The sequence below is a fragment of the Halyomorpha halys genome, unplaced genomic scaffold (assembly GCF_000696795.3).
Source record: "Halyomorpha halys isolate HHAL.00 unplaced genomic scaffold, Hhal_1.1 Scaffold596.1, whole genome shotgun sequence".
Taxonomy (NCBI): domain Eukaryota; kingdom Metazoa; phylum Arthropoda; class Insecta; order Hemiptera; family Pentatomidae; genus Halyomorpha; species Halyomorpha halys.
Genome location: NW_027106269.1, coordinates 874409 through 900326, shown reverse-complemented (window position 1 = coordinate 900326; position 25918 = coordinate 874409). Strand labels below are relative to the sequence as shown.

The 25918-nt window shown below is 30.2% G+C and overlaps 1 protein-coding gene across 1 annotated transcript in view; it reads left to right on the top strand.

Annotated features, from left to right (window-relative positions):
• Positions 1-25918, top strand: part of LOC106684632 (neuroligin-4, X-linked) — a gene marked incomplete at its 5' end in the record, with an annotated part of 248080 nt that overhangs the window by 147974 nt on the left and 74188 nt on the right. Inside the window, 1 exon segment of the mRNA XM_067044636.1 lies at positions 25469-25620. Within this exon segment, the coding sequence (XP_066900737.1) occupies positions 25469-25620 (152 nt within the window).

Below are 25918 nucleotides of genomic sequence, written 5' to 3'. Positions count from 1 at the left end.
TGTAATGTAACTTGTAACAGTAACTGTTAATTTTTAAACTTTCTCACTTTGTAATTATATATATCTTTCTCACCTTGTAACATTGTAAATATGTTAATAGTAATGTACTAACTTTGTAAATTCAGTGTAAATGACCCTAGTGGTCGAAACACTTAAATAAATAAAACAAAAACAAAAACATCCTCTGAAAATAAAAAATCAGGCAAAACAGAAAAAAAAAATCAAATTGCGAATTCATGAAACTTAAATATGTTTATTGGCCAAATTTTATTAGTTAGAGTATAATTTTTTTTGGATGGATTAGGAAGATTTTCAAGGTAAGAAGCGCACAAAATTTCCTTCCTTCCACAACTACAAAAATTAGAATGATTAATCGAAGAGCAGAAAAAAATGTTTTATCGTTTAATCAACTTTCTTTTATCAACTAAAAAATAAAATTATAAAAATACAATTTTGTGAGAAATGAAAAAGTTGGTTGCCCAAATTCAGTTAATAATTATTGGATTAAGTTTTTCAACACTTCCGTATCATCTACTTTTTAATTTTTTTGTTGGCCCTAAAAATCTGATTTTAGCTAAACCTGAGCTTAGGTCCGTTGCTAAGTGTCCATATTGTTAAATTCTGTCAAGCGAAAAACTCTACAATCAATGCTATGTCCAATTTTTCATCCCTGGTGGAGAAATTCCGTTTTTGTGCAAAAACCTCTAAATTGTTTAAATCTTCTGTTGTTCTTATGAATTCCTGGGTTTTTCAGCATGCTGAATTCAATATTTATATATTTTTTAAATTCTGATAATATTTTGAGATGTAAAAATATAAATCTTGATTTTCCATCATTAAAATAAATTTTTCCTACAAATAAAATGTTATTCTAATTTATAGTAATTAATTTGATTATTGTTCTCATCTAATTTTGGTTTCACCCCAGGAAGGCCCCTGACATCATACGTCAATGAAACATACAAATAAGTTTCTTCAATATGTAAAATTTTATAAGAAAATAGTCTCATCACAAAGGTTAATAAATTTCATTTTTCTTGTCTATCAAAAATATGTAAAAACTAAATATGTTAAATTAGAAGCGGCCGTAGAAATTTAGAAAAATATATTTCAAGAAACAAACCTACTTTTGGAGAACTAAAATTTGAACACTAACTTTCGGTAGTATTGACTTGTCCGAAATATTTTTTGTTAGATTAGTTAAAAACAAAATAACAACCAGTAAAACTCACTTTTTCCCAATGATGAAATATCGTAATATTAGGTCAACAAATTCCTCACAAATATTATTTAATGAGAAAAACAATCACGGTGAATTCCTTTATAGGAACTTGAGTGTAAAAAAACCTCAATTATCCACATGAATAGGAACATTGCATTTTGGAGGGCTTTTTTCACTTTTTGCACTACTGTATGTCACACACTGGAGCCAAAAAACAATTTAATATCTATTATCTCATTCGTCTCAGAACAAAAATATCCATAATGTTCAACGGTATTTATTGAAATTTTGAAGAAAGTTAAAGAACTAATGATGAAATGAAAGCCTGTTGGTAAGATAAAATTTCTGAAATTTTCGGAATAGGTGGTACTAATCTATTTTATTTTGATCAATGCGTATTTTGAGTGTATATTTAAATTAAATAATACTTATTATTAATATTAAAAATTCTAGGAAGCTTAAAAGACTGAAGAATTTAGTAAATAATAAACTAGGGATTTAAAGTCAAAGGTTGTTCAAATTTAGATTAACAGTTCTTTAGCCCATCACGGCTTTTTAGGTGTATTTTCTTTGGTTCGGGTCTCTTCTTCCTGTTAAAAGGATCCGAAGCCCCCAGTAGCTTGTCGAACACGTCTTCGTTGGTAGACATTCAAGACATTTTCCGCGAGTTTCTGATCCTGAAAGTCTTGTAATCCTTATTATTACTTTCTTATGCTTCTTCCGACATTAATCCGATAAATGAGGAAGCTGGAGCTTTTTTGTAATCATACTTGTTCTTAATGCTTATTTAAAATTCGTAACTTATAAAGCTGTAAAGCACTCTAATTTTTTTCCCCAGTTTGACTGATGTGTGGTTTAGTTCACCATCGTAGAATAGGAAAAAAAATTTGATAATTTTTCTCAACCTCTTTTAAAATTATATGTCACTCTTTTAGAGTAGTGTGTGATATGGTCAAACTTCCATTATTCTGATAGTGGGCCTAATTTTTTTTATTTTTCAATATTTATTTATTGCTATTTACAACTGTACATTAGAATACATTTGATCTTAGTTAAATTGGAGTGTTACAGGCGTGTAGAGAAACTACCCATTGGTAGCACTCTAATGACATTTTACATTAGCTGGTCTCGTGGCCATCTTCTTTTCAGGCGCCTCGGAGGATTGTCGGGAATGAAAGAGGATACAAGATTAGAAACTAGGGGGTTTGAGTGGTTAGAGAGTTTATAATGGAAGGAGTAATATCTGGTTCGGGCTAGATCGGTTATATACGGAACATTAAGGTCGGGGCTAAATTAATGGGATTACCCTTGAAAAAGGGGGGAAAATCATGCTGTTCCTAGATCCTGTAGCTTATATAGTGTGAGAATCACAAACTATATAATCGAAATCAGCCCTTTCGAAAAAAATTTTCCGCTCTGACACCACAGTGCGTCGTCCCATAGCTGTTCAAAAAGCTTCAGCTGTGAGTATAAAAATTCCTAAGAAATGTTGTTAACTTTTAAGAGCAACGGGTAAAGGCTCAGCAGCTCAGGATCATTCTTAACTGTGGAGATTACGAAAACAAGGATGTTTAAATGATTTTTTCCTCGTCAAATAAATATGAACAGGTTTTAAACATTTTCTTTCATTTTCTCTCTCTTTTTACTTAGATTACTTTTCATTTGACCAACAATAGTTCTTTATTGTCTAGTATAAACTGTCACACCATATTGTAATACTACCCCTGAAAATATTGTAATTTTATTTTTTACATTGCATTTTATCATAACATCATCAGCACTTCGTACATGAACATTTGTTACTCAAAAATTATAACTTAGGATAAATCAATAGTTGAGTAATTTATTTGGGAAGACTTATTTATAGAGTAAGATTTTTCAAATTTTGATTAGTTAATGATTGTTATATACAAATTCTATATGATAGGAATTGTTAAAAGATATCTTCCTATATCTTTATATGCAGTAAATAAATTATTTTAAAGAAAAATTATAATTATGAATGCATATCATTATTATTTATTTAACTTATTTTTAATTTTATACATTTCGTTAGTGTAAGGTTTAATCAAGATTTTAAGATCATTTTGACAAGATATTTATCCACGTGCGAATCATAAAAATACAATTTCTATCTTATAGAGTTGTTTCAAGTGCCAATTCAATGTTTCATAAGTTTCAATGCCGCCTATTTTACTTATGACGCAATAACCTCATTATCTTGGTTCACTAATCGGTTGAGGGAGATGGGTTGGGTTAATTTATGGGTTTCTCACCTCTCCAGAAAGTTGTTAGCAGATATGAATTGTGGCTAATTAGTTTCTTGATGAGCTCTGGTGTTAATTAGATTCTATAGGCCTTGGCTCTAAGTTTTGAGTGATTTTGGAAATATTGTCCTGATAATTGATTAATTGCCATTTTTGTTTACTCTGAATTTATAAAGAAAATGTTCTACTAAATACTGCTAATAACGTCTCAAGACTTCTGACAGAAGTAACGTAAAAAAGCTTAAAAAAAGTAATTGTTCCTAGTCGTTCATCTTTTCGGAAATTCCTCCACATTCTCCACTGACATTTTTTTCTTTCTCTTCATCTGAGGATAATATATATTTTATTTTTACTGAATGCTGGAATGAATTCAGAGCTATTTAAATTAATTAAAACCATTATTTCAAATACGCTTATTATGTAGAAACCCTTTCTATATGAATTTATAAACATATTTTTTTACTCTTCTAGACTATTTTATTATCCTTATTTAAAAAATAGGTCGTGATTTAGTCGAATGTCTATAAAAAGCAATCATCTGAACAGCTGTAAAGTTACTCTTTTTCGAAAAGTTCTCTTCGGAATTACTCTAAATCTTCTTTGCCAGGAAACGCAAAAGCTAAATCTAACTAGTTAAACTTTGTACATTTAAATACGTTTACAGTAGATTTAATAATATTAAAGAGGGGAGGGTCTGGAGAAGATAATTAAACTTTTTTCAAGTCAGCATTATAATCTTTTTTGGCCCGATCTTTACTTTCTAATATACTATTAAAAGATAACAGAAAAATATGTTGGTTTTATCTTCCTTTTCGCAACCACAGGCTGCTAAGTAAGGAACTTATTGAAACCGGTTAGAACCGGTTTCGGCATTCAGTTTTAATCGGATTTTTATGCTTGAGACCAATTGTCTTGGTCTTATCAGAATATTTAATTAAAAAAACTAAAATTCGTTTTAATAAAAGGAAGATGGTCAACGACAAACTCAAATAGTGATTAAAACATTAATAGTTTAATTTACATTACATTATGTTTACATAATTTAAGTTTTTGTATCTTTTTTAGCTCTGTAACATGGGGCGAAACGTTGGCCCGATATAGATATCTTAATCACTAATTGAGTTTTCTTTGACTTCACCCGGATCTTATCCTTTTTTATTACTACACATGGTCAATCTGCGATCTTCCAAAAAAATTTTTTGTATTTTTTATGCTACTTGACTGATCCTCAAACTAATATCACCGATTTTCTTTAATAGTGTCACACCTGACAATTTTTTTTTCTTTTGGTATCCCGTAGATTGTACCGTATACTAGGGTTATTTAGTTATAGCCCTGGTATTCTGTAATATATTCCCATATTTAACCTACCTACTTCATGTTCCTAATAGAGTAAATGAAATGTAAACGTCCCTCTTAGTTTCAACGCCTTAAATTATAAAATTAATTAAGTAATAACAAAATATTTATATCATTAATCGACAGATTATATTAATGCAATAGTGCTAGGTTTTATATAGTTTTCTTTATATATTTTATGTAGTCCTAATTAATATTACAAAATTATATTGTAATTATGTAATATTAATTAAGATAATATACAAGGTAATTGATGATAATACACGTGTGAAGTTATTTGTTTATTTGTAATTATGGAGATGCATGAATATAGTTATTAAATATTAATCTAAACATCTGCAAAATTACCAAGCAATTCCTTTTTTGATTATTCCTTTTCGCTGTGTCGTACTTTCATAAAATGAATAAATTTTAAATATATTCTAAGCTTGATTGAAGAATATATATAAAAAAGTAATGAAGGGGATTCAAGATTGATATTATAGAAACCATTTAAACTGAAATGAGATTCTCGACCGAACAACTTGTGTGTATAATATACAGTTACAGGGATTCCAACTTATTCCTTTAACACCATAAAGTAGTGGCTTATCTCAACGGCTATGTGTAAAGTTTCTATTGTGCTTATTAGCTAATACTATTAAAGTTTATACTATCTAATTTATACAAGTCAGTTGTTCTCACGAAACTAAAGTAAACCTCCCTAGTCTTTAGGGGAAACGTGAATTCACACAAACTACCGAACCGGACTTTCTTATTGATAGGAGTCAAAGGAAATTTTGGCTTTTAAGAATCATGGATTACCCGTATCAAACATAATAGTACAAGAGCCGAGAAGACAAGTAGGGGGAATAAAAAATGGCGGCCGTTTCAAAACCTTAAGAAAACATTAATTTTTCATTCGTAGCTCTATATCTTAAAAAATAACAACAACGCTAGAAAATCTAAGAGAACATTAATTAAAGAAGAGTAAATTTGCTGGAATATTAGCCCTAAAAGAGCTATTTACGTCCAATAGTTCTCGAGATATAGCTTTTTTAAAAAGCAAACTTTCTTAAGTTATATATAAACCGGAAAGGTCTAATCCTTGTCCACAATAAGCTTTTGATTTATTGGACTGATTTACGTGTAGTTTATTTTTCGGCATGAGAAGGTTTAAAGACAATGGAATCCCCGAATTCTCAAGTAGAAAAAAAGTTATGAACAAAATTAAGCGTTTTTGGTTTCAAGCTCGGAAAATAAAGGTTTTTTTTCAAAGTTATTGTACACCAATCAATCTGCTTGTTTTCAAGGAATAAGAAACAATTATTTTTGATTTCATTAATATATATTATGTTTAGAAAAAATATTTTTAAAATTCTAATAAAATCGTCTTAAATAATAAGAAAAAATCATCTATACCGGACCAGTATTAACAATTTATTGTATTTATTGATACAGAGAAGTTAGTTGTTATAAAATACGTTACCATAGTTACCGTCCTATCATATCATCTATATATGTATAAAATTAAATGGTTGAATCTTTGTCCACAATAAACTTTTGAATTACTGGACTTTGTTTCACTCCTAAAAAATAAGTGAAAAAATATATAAAAATGAAAAAAAAAAATAAGATCTACAACATTAAGTATTACAATGTCAACATATTTTAGTTATTTTGTTGCCCCTGCAAAGTGAGACGAAACGTCGGCAAATAAATATTTGTAACTATTTTAGTATAATATACATAAATAAAAAGATAAATAAATAATTTAAAAAAATATTTATTTATTGATATTTACAACTGTATAAAAAATACAACAAGTAAATTTGATCATAATGACATAATGATATGATACAGCATGTAGAGAAAATACCCAGTAGTAGAACTAAAAAAAAAAAAAATAACAAATGTCTCTTAAAATATATACAAATAGAAGAATAAATAAATTGAACATAATCAAATAATGAGTATGAAAAAAAAATAATATACTCTCTAGTCACATTTACACTCTTATATACAATATTTACATAATCGACCTGAGGATCCCTGAGCCCACTGTATCCCCGACGTGTGAGGGGTAGAGCAGAGCCCAAAATATTCCAGCGCATCCCTCTTGCTGAAAACCCGCATCTTGAGTAGAGAATCTGACCATTGCTAGAACTCCAATTGTCCATTTTTATTTTAGTCTCTGGGCCACTGACGTTTCAACCTTCTAGGTGAGCTGTAGGGATGGCTGGAACAAGATTAGGTTTGAACCAAAGGATTAGGATGGTTGGAAAGGTTAATGGAATTTTGAGAATTTGGTTGGTATGAGGTCAAAGACGAAAGGGATGTGAAGGTCATGGTATAGTGTTCTGTTATAGAGTGCATTAACTATGGTTCTAAGGATTTTGGATTGAAAGGATTGGATACGTTTGATGTTTGACGGTTTAGCTGTTCGCCAAAGTTCAAGTCCGTAGGTCCAGATAGGTCGGAGTATAGTCTTATAAATTAGTAGTTTGTTTTCTAGTGAGAGATGAGAGGTCAGGCAGTCGGTATAGTTGGCTGAATTGTCTATTGAGTTTTTGTCTTTTAAGTCTAGTATGTTGGTTCTTGGCCAGTCTTTTGTCTACGATGAAGAGGATTATTATTAAAAGTAACACGTGGAGAGAAGCTGCGGCGGAGATTGTAAGTTACATGGGTGCATTTCGATTCGTTGACTTTTATTCGCCATTGGTTACACCATTACTCTATCCGGGTGAGGTGTGTTTGGAAATTGGATGAGGCTGTTACAGGATCAGGATGGGTTGATAGGATAGCTGTATCATCGGCAAATGTTACCAGGAACGTGTCGGGATTGATGGAAATGTCAGCTGTGAAGAGGGTGTAGAGTACAGGACCCTGAGGAACTCCTGCTTCGATGGGGTAGATATTTGATTATTCGGAACCACTGGGAACTCGAAAGATACCATTTGAGAGATAGGAGCGGAGGAAGACATAAGGCTTGTATGGAAGGAAAGGTAATGTGGACTTGAGCTAGAAAAGTAATCCGGCATGTCATACCCGATCAAAAGCTTGCGCTATGTCCAGAAAGGCAGCCGAGCAGTATTGTTTCTTTTCAAGAGCTGACGCCTTGTTGAACTGTGGAATGCCTAGGGCGGAATTCAAATTGATGTGCGGGAAAACTCTGTGATTCAGCTATGGATACGTTTTGGATACGGATTAGTAATTTTATAATATACGTCAATATAAAATTATTAGGAGACTGTCTAAAGCAGTTAACATAAATGGTAAGTAAAAATTAAAACAGTTCACCTGCTTAATAATACTTATATATTATTAACTACAATAAACCAAAAATTCTAAAATTGTATTTAAGACAGAAAATTCACAGTCGTTATATTATTAATTTCCTTATTTAGCTACTTATTACTTTACGCGATTAAAATAATAATTATGAAAATGTAGAGAATTACAATTTTATTAATTATATATAATTTAGCGAAACATTTTATCTTCTAGTTTGATGCCTAAAAGTTGATAACGCTTTTTTAGAACTTATTGGTTTAATTAGTCTGTGATGCTAAACTTTCAGATTCATTTTTTTTTTTTAATTAAAATTAGATAACACAAAACTTTGACCAAAATAGCAAACTACTGAGGTAGTATAAGGATCCAAATAAAAAAAAAAAAATTCAGAAGTACTGTTAAAACATGAACTTTTCCCCTTAAGTGTTATAAACGAACTTAAAGTGTTGTTCCGGCTTAGGACCGCTCTAGAAGTAGTTAGTGTGGAGTAGTTTAGTGAGAAACTTTTGCTTGACCTGAAACATTTAAGGAAAAAAAAGTACTATTATCAAAATTGTATCTAGTTATGCAATTTAGTATTTGGAACTGCATGCTATCAATCTGATATATAAAAAAAAAACTCATAATAATGCATAGGATTATGGATGAATGCAGAAGCTGATATAAATATTTTAGATACCAAGGTCATAAATAAAGAATAGTTAGTGAATTAAGATGCCTCATTATCTTTGAACGTGGTTAAGATGCTAGGTAGGAAAATTGACTAATATATTAAATATTGTATATGTAGTTGACAAGTAAAATATTTTTCCAAGATTTTTGTTGAGCCTCAATGGACACGAAATGCTAAATTAATGGAAATATGTCGACAAGTCTTGCGAGGTTTTTGCTAATCATGTTTACGTTGTGCTGAAAAAATCGAGGGAAATACAGCGTAGAGAATAATAAATTATATTGGACAAAAGTAGCTGACGATGAAGTGTTTGCCACAAACAGCATAGATAGTTTGTAAATGGCTGCTATTTGATTATATAAAATAAAAATGTTGAAGGCGAAAGGAAATAAGTAAATCTGTACTGATGTGCATGACCGAAACGTCTAATAAGGTTCGGCTTAGTAATTATTATTCTGAAACGTTTGAGTTCAAAACAAGTCTCTCGTTATTCTTTGTTTATTCAACCCTAAAATGTGTTACTAAAAAGGTGATGAATACCGAAAAGGTTTTAACTCTACAAATATCTGTACTGGAGCTCGCTGACGATTTGGTACTCTAACTAGTAAGACGAAGAAACAATAAAACAACAAACAACTCTGTTGATAGAAGCTAGTGAGAAAATAGGTATTGAAATAAATTAAGATAGTTAAATATTGAACGTTTGTTTGTTTTGAAAGGGCGTTTAACAGCCTGGTCATCAACGCCTGTTGGTTGTTGGCTTTGGTAAGGTATAGTTATTCCAGAGAGTCATATCTTTGGCATGATGTGCGGGTCCGCACTAATCCACTTGCGTGGGGTTTAAAATATTATTTGACCAAGCAACTATAGTTTGTATAATATTAAATTGTAACGATAGTAATGAAAAGTAGATAAGGGGCTATTCTAATTTTTAAAATAAAGCAAGGTTAGTAGGTAATTACAATAATTAAGGGCTGATTATTAAGTTAGACTTATGGATGAATTTGATTACACTTTCTATTACGGATTTGTCGTTTCTTAATGTCATTTGAACATTTTTTGTTCTCCCTACCTGATGCAGAGTTATTTTGTAATGATTGCATTCCTCAAAAATGTGTTTGACAATCATATTACCAAGATAAAATATTGTATGTTTACTGTAACTAGAAAAAAGGAGGGAAAGGGGTGAACAAATGAGGGCGAAATTAAAATAAGGAAGTTCAAGATTTTAAAATTTTTCTGCTCGCTCAGTCTATCCAGAGACTTAACGGTTAAAAATTATGAAACTATCATTCTTCCTACTGTTATTTACGTTGGCGAATTGTGGCTTGTTACTCTAAACAATGGAATGTTTAAAATGTGATTAGTGCATTTATGTTATTACTTTTATATTTTTTATTGTTATATTAGTTCAAAATTTGACTTATTTTATCCTTACTTCTTCAAGTACATAGTTTAATTATGTTAATTTTATTTATCTTACCGTTTATTTATACGGTTATTTATTTATCTTACATATAAAGATTTTAATTAATTTTATAGATTTTTTAAAAATTTTATTTATATAATTTTTTTTTTTTTATTTTTTAAATTCTTGTATGAATGAGATCATTTATCACCTTACTTATAGCACCAGTTTGTGGCAGACTGTAATATTTATCAATAAATAAAAAAAATCCTAAAAATGATAAAATATGCTAAAGAAATAGAAAGCTGTTCTTTAGACGATCAATTAACAATTTAACAGCATGCCGTGAACGTAAAAACTATTTAATAAAAAAATCATCTTCTTAAGATTTTTTCAAATCAAAATAAAGTCACGAAGTAATATCTTTAAAATAATGAAAAAGTACTGAAAAATTACTTAAAAAATTCTACACCGGATCATTTGAACCGGGCTTGTAGTATAAATAAAGAAATCAATCCACCCATAATTTAGTCGACATTATGTGCAACATAAAAACAGTTATAATTATTACTTCTTACCATCGAAATATTTCTTAGAATTCATTTCCCTGACACCAATAATCGACAAATCGCATTTGACCAGAACACCGCCTGCCATTATTTATAAGAGCATAAATCTTAAAAATGACGGTATAATTTGACGATAGTGAAGAATTTATAGGCTCAACTTGAGAGGTTTACCATTTATAATTTTGTGTATAAATAAACAGGAGGCCCGTCGAGTCACGTCTGACCCAGACTGTTTCAGAATTCATAACCAGTAGAAACTGTGCATGCTGGCCAACAGAGGAATCAGTAATGAGCAGCTTTCAAGCCTTCTGTCATCCTACCTTCTTCCTCGGTTGGTCGCATTTCCGGCAGCTCTTGCAGAAATTCCCGATGGAATTCCGAAACCAATGTTTAGCATGGCATGAATAGTATTTAATAAAATAAAGATACGATAAAAAGAATTTAAAAAAACACAAAAGAGATATTTATAAATGGAATATGGTCCGGGTGCGGTCAAACAGAAGTCAAATAGTAACAACTATTTTAATTGAGACAACGTTTCGCCCTACGTTGCAGGGCTTCGTCAGGGCTAAAAAAGATAAAAACACTTAACATGAGTAAAACATAAATGGAAAATTACAAGGGTATACAATGGAACGTAAAAATTAAATAAGAAAAATAAAAGGTTATAAATAATAAATGAAAACGGATATTAACATTATTATTTGGACGGCAGACCATGGAGGTCTAAGCCCTCATGGGTTTCTTGACGTGGTTTTTTCGTAGGGTGGGTTCGTCACTCCCACGCCTATTTTTTGTGAGTGCCATCCATTAGCTAACGGGCCTCACTAATGCCCGGGTGGAGGTTATGAGTGAAGTTTTGTATTATTCCATGCTTGAAAAAAGCCCTAGTGGGACCGGGACTCGATCTGACAACCTTTGAGTTGGTAGACTATCGAATACAAACTATGAGGTGAAAAAAGAGGAATAAGAATAAAATAATGAATAAAGGAAGAAATGAGACAGAATTCATACCTTTTTTTCTTCCTTAATAAATTACTAAAAAGAATTCATACCTTTTTTTTCTGTTTTCCGATCTTCCAGTATGCCCCAAAAGAATTACTTATGTGAATGTCAGCGACCTCTGTCAAGGAAAAGGTTGGACTACATTGCAACTACTTACACCGAGTCGGAGGAATATTGGATATCATCAAACTTATTTTTTTTTTAAATATTTGCAAACAGCAATATATAATATATAAATTATGTATAATAATTCATATGACCTGTATAACATTGATCTAAAACTGCTATTTAAGTATCATATATTAATATTCTTTATGTTTGGGAGCTATTCCAGTCCAATGGGATTTTAGCCTGAAAAGTTATGCAAACGAGCTCATTTAAATATGTCGGTATGCTGATTACGAATTTATACTTTGTTCGTTCCAAATCTTCCTAAAATATTCGGAAGTTTCAAAAGCTCAAAAAATTAATATTATTCTCCCATATTATAAAACATAAAATCTGTAGTTTAGCAACGATAACCTAAATCTAAAATAAATTGTGTACGTCACTCACATTATGATGTTTTTTCTTGGAGGATCGATTAGGAGCCATCACCTATATTTTAATGAAACTTAGTTAAATTAGGTCCAGTAAAGAGATCTCGGAAAAAAGTTCTTAAAATTTGCTCATTTATCTTTTGGATGAGCCAATTTTTTTTTGCTCACCGTTTTCAACGTTTCATCTTAGTGATCTTAATTCCCGCATGTTTTAAACTGAACGCCAGTAACATATTAAGACATTCCGTCCAGCCAGATGAAGACTCGATAAAATATAAATGAGCGATTTTCATGACTCCAATTTAAATATTCTGTTATTTTGACGCAAGTTTAAAATTAAGTGATTAAAAAAAAGATTAATTTTTTAGCAACTAATGCCCATTTTCTTTTGCTTATACAATGTTGTTTGTCAGTTATTTGAGTTACAGGACGCGGTATACGTGCTATTTGGCGTGAGGTTCCCAAATTGATTAATACATTTTAGGTTCGATTCCCACCTGGGACAGTCTAAGTTTATTTCTCGGTGGGCCCGGAAAATGCATCTCCCCTTCAGACATTCCCACACTGAGGCTACATATGTCTTGCTGGAGGAGGCCTTGAGCAAAAAATATATATTTTAACTTTTAAATGCTCTACCAAACCAGATTCTCAGAAAAAAATATTTTTTGTTTATATCCCTTTGTAACTATCAGTTTTTCTGAATATTTTTTATGAATATAGAATTTGGACTTCATTTCTTCACTCCAAGTCACAGAGATAATCAATAGGACCGTTTCTGGTTAATAAAGGATCACCAAACTTACCTAGTCAATTTGAGAGATCACTTTAAATATTTCTTCTTTAATCATTCTATACATTTTATCCATTTTTATGCTTATCTTTCAGTGTCATTTCATATGATGGTGATTGACATTCCTTGAAAATTCTTGTGTGTTTTGATATGAAAGTTATATCTAAAAAAAGAAAACTCATATAAGTTGTTTAAGGAAAGATTAGAGGAGTGTACGATGTATCCGTCCTAGATTTCTATGATTTTTTAAATGTAAATTCATTAGAATCATTTTTCGTTAAAAAAAAGAAGTAAAAATCGAAATATACTCAAATATTTCGTCTAATGGACTCTTACAGCTGAGAAAAAAAATAAAATAAAAACACGTTTTAACATATATATTGAATGTTACATTGCTTGTAATAAAATATATGCTAACTTTACAAAATAGTTGTTTTTTATAATTTTTTGAGGGGGAAAATATTAAATTAAAAAAAATTAGAAATTAATTGAACAAAATTGAAAATTAATACTTAATTTATATTTTATTAATACCCGTCGTGATGTTGGAGACCAAATGATGTCACTTGCAGTTATGGTGACAAGCACTTTGTTTCATCTTTTATATTTATTTCCTTTTTTTTTGGGAGGGAATACATCATGGATTGGAATGAAACGAAAATTATCTTTTTTTTTATCCACCTGCAACTTATGTATATTATTACAAAATATTATATATTAATAATTTTCACCCTTATGTTTAATTGGGGACTTTCTGTGATTGGTAATCTCCTGACAGAGCCGAATATTGAGCTGGGAAGAGCTGATGTTGGACTTTGCAATGTTATTAGTTGCCACAACTCTCCGAGGAAGGCTTGTTGTGGAACTTGGGCTTAATTAGCCGCGGTGTCCTGTCATCCCTCAGTTGCTGGCTGCGGTCCTGGTTCCGGGTCCCCCGCCGCAATTGTTGCTCCTATGTTTTGTCTTTTAGGGCTCCTATACTAGTTTACATTCTGTAATAGGTCAAATGCAATCTATGGACAGGAATCGACATTTTCTGATTCCAATTTTGCTCAATGCCGAAAATTTCACTGATGTATAAGAACCAACAATATTTTTGAACATTAACTTTGAGCCAATAACTGAAATTGAATTACTTTACAAACTAGGCACAGTAGTGTACTGCCCTGTTTTTCTTCTACCCCTTGACGTAATATAGATAATAAAAGTTCAAATGCTAACGTTAGAAAAAGTTGTACAAATTTAATAGGACTATTAAGGAAAACTTTTTAGTTAAATAATTTATGAAAAACCCAAGTAAATTTTCGAGGCTTTATCCTAACGTTTCAAACTCGTGTCTGAGCTGTTTCGAATGGATTTTGATTATCTAATACCAAAAAACAATGTTCTTTCTAACACAAACGCAAAACATTATTTTTTCGAATAACCTGGTATGAAAACATCTCACCAAAAGATCTAAAACAAACATGTGTTTTCAATATTTTAATAATTTAAAAAAAAGGTTTTAAAGAACATAAATATTTTTATTTAAATAAAATAATATAAAGGGAGGGATAGCTCAGTGGTAAGGCAGTGTGCTACTCTTGTTCGAGTCCAGCTGTGGTGGATAATTATTTTCTATTTTACTGTAGCTGTGAGTCCCTGTTGTTTCGGGAGCCCACTAGAGTCCATCGAGCCACATGAAATGAGGACCATTAATTGGGGTAAAAATCTGGTGGTGGAACGTGATTCTGACACAATCACCACCTTTCACGACCGTTGGTCTAGTATCATTACTTTCTTAAGAAGCACTGCACCCCTGAACCTTCATGGATAAGTAGTGGTACAGAATTTTTTTTATTTGTAGTTAGAGTCTTTCTAAATATAAAATATTTTATTAGGCTTGTTGTAATGATCAACTTTGAAGGTCTAATAAATATCATAAGCTTGTGGACTCATGGTTTTTAAATTAAAAAAAGGTATTGCGTTGACAGTTTTGACAATCAAAAGTTGGCGTTAGAACAAACTTATTTTTAACTTCTAAATTAATAAATAATTGACTATGAAATTAAAAAGGGACTTGTGAAAATGGAACTAAATCAGTTACTCTTTTATGGTTTTAATTTAACTTTTTAGACTTCTATTTGGAGGTCACAGTATCCAAGGCCAAGAATTTGAAAACATAATCGATTTTTCAAAAATCTCACCCTCACTTATCAATGTATTTTAACATTCTAGATTCATTTCTTCATGAAGTCAAATATTGGGTTATATGATGGGTAGATTTTCAGGAAAATATATTTTCAATTCATTATAAAAATATGCGTATTACGTCAGGATTTATTTTGACTTTTTGATCATATATGATAGCAAGGTACAAAACCTAATTATTTAAAAATTTATCTTATTTTGAAAAACTAATTCTCAGTTAGCCCTATTTTTTTTTATTTATTAATTTTTTTTTATCCACTATTCCCCTTGATGGGCATGCCCTTATCACAGATCTTCTAATACCAAGTTGGCGGAGGTCTGGCTTAAGATCATCCAGCCATCTCATTCGGGGGCTTCCACGCTTTCGATTACCACCCGGCTTTTCAAGAAGCATCCTCCTTCATAGGCTCCACATGCCCGAGCCACCTCAGCCTTTCCTTTGTTATTACACTTACTATGTCTAGTTGACCATACAATGCCCGTTAGCTCTATAATGAATTTTAACATCATTATAATTCGTAAAAATAAAATAAATCGATTCGCGATCATTGTATTTTAAAATGATTTTATTTTAAAAATTTGGTCTTGACCTAAAAGAATCAGAGACGCCAAGAACAAAGAAAATTGATAATAAATCAATACGAGAATAAGGTATCGTAAAAATTGATCATATTTTCAAAATCAATAAACGCACCTACGTAGGAATCTAAAACGTTGAATTAAATCGATTTTTAAACGCAGGATCTTTAAATCCATAGTATTTCAAAAATCTACACTTCCATTAATCTAATAATATTTCCAAAAAAGGACTATTCCAAAAACTTAATAAAAATCGATACCTGTGCTTCCGAACAATTTTATTTTGTAAATTAGGCAAGAGACTTAGCCTATAATAACTATAAAAAAAAAATCCGAAAAGTTAAATTGTATTAATTTGCGAACGCGTACTGAGATTATAAGAAGAATAAGCTATTTTTTTAAAATTAAAGTATTTATTAATAAATAAATAATCATTGTTATTAAATATTGCAATTGTAGTGACTTTTGGGAGATGCAAAATGACTATAAATTTGACATGAAGGATAGGCCATACTCTGATAAAGGCACCTTTATTCTTTAATTAATATAAGATTTTTACAATAGATATAGAGTGGAACATGATTTTACTTTAATTTATTTAGTAGGCTCCCTTTTTCAGAATAAAGGGAAAAAAGTATAATGAATAGTCATTGTTGAAAAAAACTTTACTTCATTTTTTTTAAAAAATAGGAAGATGTAGAATATTGTTTGAACAATTCTTAACCTTTGTTATTAATTTTTAATTAATATGTAAATTGTGAAGTAATTTTTTGATATTCATTGCAATTAAATTTTAAAGTAATATATATTTCGCTTTCTGTATGTTGTAAAGTATGTAACCATTGCTTTTCGGTATCTTCTTTTCGGATGTAAATGCATATTTGAAATTTGATAAAGATGACAAGCTCAAAGGAGCGGTATTTTTTGAAGCGTTTCGGCATTCCCTCCTTTCAGAGATAAAAGTAATAAAATTGGTAATTCAGCATACTTTATTTGAATATTACACGTACGATTGCAGTTACATACAGATAAATTGATATTGGTACTCCTTCTCCACAAACAACTAATAAAATAATGAGCTCACCTTTTTTTGTTTACCGATTCCTTTTTATTTCACTGTTATTTATTACATAATATGACCTACAAAATGTAGTCATGTACATATTTCTTGATAAAGATAAGCCCAGTAAAAGTGTATAAGCAATTTATCAGTTTAACTAATGTTTTTCCTAATAATATTGTTTTTTTTTTAATTTAAGATTATCTTATAGCATCAAAACGAGGAAGTGGTAAACCAATATTATTGACAATAACGCAAATTATATTTTGGCAGCCGAGTGAGCATAAATTAATTGTATCAATTAAAATAAGTCACTATGTTTGATTTACAGTATTTATATCGTTTCCACCCCTGTTCTTTGTTTGTTTAATTTTAATTTTAAAAATATTGGGTACAGAGGATAATGCCGTTCCTATTGTACTTGAATACCGTCTATGAGGAAACTATCGAATATAGGACGACTTTAAAGATTCAAATTCTTTATTAAGCATAATATTTCCCAACCATGTTTAAAATGGTTAGAACTTTACAGAATACATTAAGATGTTAAATTTTACTTGAATATATTGATTAAAACTTAACTTTTCTTGTTTTCTATTAAATATTCAATTTACGAAAAACTTCTAAAGCATTAAACGAAAAAACTAAAAAAAAAAAAAAATGTTAAATTTATTGCAAAACTAAAATATATAAATATATATTTTAAAACCATATAAATCAATTAAAATAAATATAAATTATTTTAAAATCATATCAATAAATTATAAATCCATATATATTTTATAAATAATATCGTGAACAAAAGAAACATTTCGATTCACAAGCAACATTTTTCTACTGAAATGTCATTAAACAGCTCGAAAAAATCCTTTTTAAACATCAAAATATCGTTCGTTTGCCCTATTCAGACTCCAAATTTCCGGCTTTTCAGATTTATGTCATAATTATTATAAATGTTTTTATGTTATATTATTAAGTGAAGAATAGTAGCTAAAGAAATCTGGATCTGGGAATCACTTTGGATTTATTAGTAGTTATCAAATCCAATCAAGGTTTGAAAATAATTCCTTTATTTATAGAAATAAATGATAAAGGCTTGGCGAGCTCGAAGGTTCCATGTCAATACCACCAATCGTTTTCTGTATACACCTCTCCTGTGGATATATTTTATCGCAATTAGATTTAATGAAATATTCCCATCTACGTTTCGGTCTGCTCTTCGGACGTTTTCCCGTCGGTACAAAGTTTAAGGGATTCGTACGTTACTTAATCCCTCAACCTTACACCCCCATCATATTCGCAGCAATTCTATAACCCAGTGATTCCCAAAGTGTGCGCCACGGCGCCCCGGGGTGCCGTCATGAGGGCGCCGCGATATTCGGCAATTTTCTTGGAATTTTAGATTTTCGCGCTAATAATTGTGTATGCTGACAAAATTCCAAAACTTTCGCAACTTTCGAGTCTTTCATTGTTTTTTTTCCAATCTGCATCTATTGAAACGGCTAATGCGCAAGCACGGATTCCTCACCCATGCTTTAGTCGCAAAATAGTAAATATCTGTTTTTTAATTTTTCGCTTTTAAATGGGAAAGTTTTTCAATTTTTCAAGATAGGCAAAAATTTAGAAAAACATTTTATGTATTAAGGACTTTGAAGAAAAAATCCGATTATTTAGGGAGCAAATCGAAAAAAATTGGGAACCTCTGCTATAACCAGAATTAAATTTACCGGAAGCAGTTGGTTTAATTCAGCATTCTATATTCTTCCGTCAACTAATCATTTTTTCGATACATTCCTTTTTATCTCCTCTTCCTGAATACTAGAGTGCTGACCCATTGATAGAAGAACCGAGTAAAGATAAAGTCAAAATAGCAACCGGAAAATTATAATGTTATGAACCAAAGAGAACTGATAATATTCTTTGTAAAGTAATCAAGGAATGTGGTGAAACTGGAGTTTCATTATACCTTTTGGTTAAATTCCGCCCTATAAATATACTATTTACGTCTAAAAATAAATATGAATGTGACAAAACATTAAATTTATATGAATAATTTTTCACGGGTTATAATAATTCTACAGCAACTATATTATTTCAAGGAAGCCATGCTAGTGCAGTGCAGTTTCCTATAAGTAATCATTAAAAGAAATTGTATACTCACTTTTTGAATTTTTTTTTTAATTATTTATTTAATGTAATTTACAACTGTACAAAATAATACAATAGGTAAATATGTAGTATGTTTCATATACACTTGAAAATCTTGGGAAGGAACCACCCATTGGTGGTACTTCAAACATTAATTTAAATTAGAAGGTCCCGTGGCCATCTTCTTTTCAGACGCCTCGGAGGATTATCAGGGATTGTTAAGGATGAAAGATTAAGAATTAATGGGTTAGGATTGAATAAAATTAAAATCTTAATGTTAGAAGTCTATAAAATATTTAATCTTCTGAGGCTTTTGTTGTTACAGATTATTTGTCAGTAACTATGTATCTTCTCTTATTCTTGCTCTAGGGGTAAGGTGAAGTGCCCTTATCCGCGCTTGCAGATGTTTGATTCCCGCCCGTAGATATGTTACTTCACAATAGAGACCTAACAAGTAGGTAACAGTACAAACACGGATCCCTTATTTGGAAGAGGAACTGTTTCCAAATACATAAAGATATGCCGGGGACAGGAGTGGCGCTTTCCCCAGCCGCCGCACCAGAGACGTGATTCTATTTTCAATCCATGGAATCTCCAACTGCTCCCGGTATCCCGGCCTAGAGGTTATTGAAAATTCCAATCCCCTTCTTAGGAAGGCCTCGTGTTAAATTTAAATTATTCCTTCAGCTATTTCTACTAAAGACTCTCTTTCTTCTTTCTTTCACATTTCTCTGCTACTGGGGCCGCATACTGGAGATGCCCTGGTGTAATTCTACATTGCTCTCCTCAAACATCCCATGAGGCAACCTAGAATTCTAACACACACAAAGGGCAACTCCGGTCTCATTCTCACACTGTTACTTTTAATCTTTAAAATTTATTTATTATGAGAAAAACGCACAATTATATTTCTTTTCTAAATAATAGTTATATAAATAATTTTTATAAAGAATTATTATTATTATATTAATTATTATTATCACATAAAGAATTAAGATTGAAGAATTAAGGATGTGATTGGATTTAGGAAGTTGTGTTATAGAGGAAAATTGGTTTAGACGACCTTTTTCCTAATGATCTCATGATAATCTTGTAAAAACATCATTATAATATCTTATGTCATTCTACTTTATTAAAATTAAAAAAACTGTTTAAAAAAAGAACAATGCTGAGAGATCGAGAAATGAAGAAAAAATATGCATTTAATTAGAAAAGGAACTTGAAGACATTCAACACGCCTCACTATGGAAAGATAGTTATTGAGAATATTTTCAGTATTATAAGGGAATGCTGCTAGTAAATATAATTCGTAAACTCCAATATTCATGAAGTCTTAATTTACGGTGTCTCGGAGATAAAGAAGCTACAACTACACTGAAGAATTGATGTAGAAATTTTAAAAAATAATTTTAGACAATTATATACTTAAGATACTCTATTGCAATTAGTTTTTTTTTTTAATTTTATTTTTATTCTTGTTTATTTGACATGGTTTGAGTTCATTTTTACCTGAAAATAAATATAAAGATTTCCACATTGAGTGTAAGTTGGACACTTTTTTCCAAAGTTTATACACTGATTATTTAATTTGTATTTTTTCCTTCCGTTTTCAATTATCATAGAAGAAGTTTAATAGAAAAAAATTCTGAAGATATTATTCTTTCCTATTATCTTATATTATTGATAGTTAATCAACAATTGAAGTTATACTATCCTACTTGGCAACTTGTTGTCTAGTTGCAGTTGTAAATTTCAACTAATAAATGACTAAAAATCATCTTAAAAGATAAAAAATATGGTGAATCGGGCTTCAAAATAAGTTCCAAATCATATTTTGACTTAAAGAAATCAGTCACTTACATATATTATTGATGAATGAAGAGAATATGGTTGGGGGTGCGGTCAATGAAACACAAATAAGTATGACTAACAAAAAAAAAATAAATAAAAATAAGTTAGTCATACTTATTTGTGTTTCATTGACCGCACCCCCAACCATCTTCTCTTCATTTATCATCCACGGTCAACTATCTCTCATAATTACATATATTATTAATAATCAGATTATAAAAAATGCTTGCTTTATTATCTTGTATAATTTTAGATGGTAGGCTTACGTAAAAATGTTACACCTTTAATCTAATTTTAAGTTAAATAAAAATCCAGATTTGGCTAAAAACATTATCTTACACAGGCTTTAACAAGAACAGAAATTTCGCACATTTATTCAGTCTACTCTTGACTATAGATTCCAAATCTATGGCAATGTCTCTACTATGTTACTATTTTTTTCGTAATATATTTTTAAATATATAAAGAAATAGTATGTACAAGTAGTTAAAATTCTGATGGGTATTTTTAACATCCAAGTAAAAATGGATAATTTTATTCAATTTTTTAAAGTATGTATATACGGCCATTAAATCCACTATGTGTTTATATATATTTACATGGTTAATGTAAGAGGTAATTTTTTTTTTTTTTAACTATTGACATACTGATGGTTTTGTTAAAAGTTCCTCAACTAAACCCTGTAAATTCTATTTATAAACACTGTTAAGCTGTATCTACTAATTTAGGAGTTACTGGCTATAAACGTAAAAAGTATATAATATTAAAAAAAAATCAGCTATCGTATTTTTTCAAATAGTTTTGAAATCACAATTCATTGAATGAAATTAGTTTACAATTATGTTTAGGTTAACTTCCAACTTGACTAGACTGTAAGCACCATGAACTATATTTTTGTCAGGCCCCACACTTACTCACGAGCTTGAACCAGTAGTAAGTAGCACTACTGAGAAACTTCCCTTTAAAAATTTTTTCACTTTTTAAAAAAAAAATAATATATTTCTAGATTGCCATTTTCAATTAATACACAAGTTTCTTGACTTAATACCAGCTTTTAAAGTCGATACATTTATTTTTACTTAATTAAAAATTACTGAAAGTTACTACTATAGTTAAATTACTCAAAATAATAAAATTCATGAGTTTGCGATATTTTATATATTTTTTCCTGTGTAAAAAAAATCAATTCACTTTTAATACCCTTTAAAACAATTAATTTTCAAGCCGTAATATAACAATACTATGTTGGTCACCGAAAAATAATTTTTTTTCTCATAAACTAAATTGTTTCATAAAATAATAAAGATAAGGAATATGGAAGTAAAATAATATTTTTACCCATATGGTCCCATTAATTTTTCGTATTTTTTATTTTGTTATTTTTTCACTAGTTTTTTTTTCTAATTATAAATTCTATTAAAATGAAAAAAATCGGAAAACGTACCTACAAAATAGAAATAAAAAGATTTGAGAGCCCTCTTTTTTTGTTTCTTGTATGCATTGTACCTTCCACAGTTTCAATTATTAATTTTTTAATGTTCTCATCCTGAATAACTAAAATTTAGCATTCCTGCACAATCCCTTTATATAAAAATTAATAAATTCCCGTTAGTGACTAAATTGCAAGTGCCACAAAAGGTTTTAGTTGGTCCTTAGCAGCTTAAGGTCTTTAAGGACAAAGGAGGGTTATAAGATTTCCTGATAAGGGGCTTCAAGGAGCAAAGTTGTTGAGGAAAAAAAGTTCTTCCGCACGTGTTCCCTCAGAACGGGTTGTAGACTCGCTGATCTAATCACAGTCAGCAGATCAATAGCTCTACCACCTCCAGAATTAGGGTGTAATAATGATAATCGTTAATTATTATTCATGATAATGGCAATAACAATTGCATATCTTTCCTTTTGTTAGTTTTCTGACCTCCATTGTACCTAATCCTATTATTCCTTTTGGGATAGACACTTTTTTATTCCTGATTCTTATTCTAAATAAATTAAAATTTTCTGATCAATTCCTATTAGGAACATTTATAAATAACGTAATTTTTATTTTTTCGGTTAAATCAAGAACTGAATTTTAACAAAACCATCAATTGTTTAGGGGTTTGACAATTAGCTTACAAACTGTGTGAAAAATCAAACAAACTAAGTAATATTTTCATGTGGAATTGAATTAACATGATGAATCCGTCAATTCATGAAATTTAGGATTTCAATTATTGAGTCGCCATAATTTCAGACATAATATGGTCGAGGACACTCCTATTAAGATGACGAATTCTTGAAGGAAGGTAGTTATTGAGCGATTTTGTTCTTAAGGACTGTTCGATTTTTCGCACCGTTTGCACTCGAACCGTCTGAAACCATAAACAAATTGTTTACATTTTTTGACTAATTACGTTTTCAGAGCTGGGATCAAAACACTTACCGGAATAAATCATTAAACTGCAGTACCTCATTCCTTTGGAAATTGCAGAGTTAGATGCACTAAAGAAGGTAACAAAAATTAACTATACCCCAAAAGATACAAATGATAGCCTAAATGCTAAAATAATCTAGTGGAAATCAGATAATAGTTTCAAAATGGGCAGATATATAAATGGTTATACCCTTAATTGAGAATTATACATAATTAGGATTCGTTATTCCAGACGTTTTATTACCCTCGGGCAGTAGAGGTAATTAAATGTATGATGGTTTCTTTGGGAACATTAAATTCTAAAACGATTTTGTTCTATACATTTGTTTGACATTCCGCTCATTGTCAAAAGCCATAAGAAATGTTTTAGCGATTCATAGCGCATAGAATCCGAAAAAAATAATAGTTTTAAAATTAGATCCCTTGTGGAAATCCTTCATTAAAAATGTCTTTAAATGTTAAAAGGTAAAAAAAAAATAATAATTTGAAGATTCATACCGCATGGAATCGAAAAACAAAACAAAAAATATAATAGTTTTAAAGTTAGATTCCTTCTGAGAATCCTTCATTAAAAATGTCTATTCAATATCAAGAGCTGTAAAAAAAAAAATTATTTGTAGATTCATAACGCATAGATTCGGAAAAATACACTACGACTTGTTACCAAAGCACTAAGATACGTAAATAACAACTTTACATACTGATTTAAAAATTCCAATAGTCACTGAATACATACGAACTTACTACAAACGTTTAGATGAATTACTGGGACATCCGAACTCACATATATGACGAATGGCTACCACTCTCGTGCCTGAGAATGCAAGGAGGAGACTATAAAGAATGTGGATGAGGGGTTTGCTAACATGATGATGTAAGGAATGCCAGAGAAGTACCACTGGGTGCTGTTCTTCCTCCTGTCTTCCTTACATCCAATTTAATTATTTCAATTTTACTTTTTGTTTATTTATTTATTGCTATTTACAACTGTACATTATAATATATTTAGTAAATTAGATCTTTCTAAATAAATAAATGTAAAGAATATACAAGTGGAAGTTAAAATATAGCCCAAAACTTTTAAAATGACAATTATGCCTAAATCATAATTAATTTAAATGCAATTTCACAACATGTATAAAAAAAAATTGTATACACAAGGGTTGAGCACCAATAAATAGACTTAATTATGGCTACCCCATGAAATTATGTAAACAATTTACAATTTAATTATATTAGCGTGGTTACATAATATACACCACTCAAAATTCGTCCTATGAGCCGCGTCCCGATCATCGATAGAGCTTTTTAATTAGAAGGGGTAATGAACAATAATTAATTTTAACAAACTTGTTCCTCTCCTGGAAAAAAGTTGTAATATTAAGAAAAGAATAAATAAAAGTACATGTGATTTTTATAATGTACTTCTTATATCATAATTACCAACTTATATAAAAAAAAAGACCTTTGGAACCATACTACGTTTTGTGTGCTGCATACCATGTTATAAAGTGAAGAGCTGTCTATGATTGATTTGTCTTGTTGGACTCTTGATGTGTGATGTGCTGTATGTTTTCTAATTTTTGTGGCGATGATATCAATAACGTTGAATAATGAGTTTTTCCTGGCTGTTTTTCATGACTTTTTCATTGGAATCCTTCAATTGTATTCTGACGATCTCATTTTATAGGTTATAGAATATTATTAGAGGTTTATTGAGTTATCTACATTAGTTTTTTTTTCTATATTTTATGTATTATTTTTATTTTTATATTTATATTACTCTATTTATTTATATGTTTCTTCTTCTGCTGCCTTAATTAATTAATCTGCTACAACATATAAATCATTGTACTTAGTATATAATAAATTTAACTTTTTACTTATTTAAAAGATTTTTATCCGTAGCCACTATTGTTTAATACATATGCAAACATTTTTGTTTTCTATGTAATATTTAAGATGATGCAAGTCATAATTCACTGTTATCGCTGTTCTGATTTCAGTCAATATTGTTATTAATTAAAATAATATCCATCCCGTAATATTTTAATTGATTTTATTTTATACTTGTGGTTAGCTCCGTACCTCAAAATGTCATCGACTTCTTTTTCTTTTACAGAGGACCGGGAGCGTCCGTGGAGAAGACATCCCTTACGCACTTGGGCTGCCTCTGACCGGAGGACTGCCACACTTCCCGCAAAACTACACTGCCGAAGACATCACTGTTTCTAAGCGCTTCATTCATTACTTGGCCAATTTTGCCAGGAAAGGGTACGTCAAAATTACGTTATTGACTGTCTAGTGTTTTAAAATCGTATTATAATTATTTTTATTATTATTGTTTGCTTACATTTTATTTATTTCCTTTAAATAAATTTACAAAGGTTTTTCATTAAAAACGTCGAAGAATTTTATATGTGTTTGTCACCTAGTATGTAGCACTTACAAGCAATGTATAGAAATCGATCGGTAGATTGAACATCAACAATCATGAATGTTATTATCTGTTTAGAAGCCTTGGAATATGTTATATATATTTTAGATTAACTTAAAAATGGGATTATATATA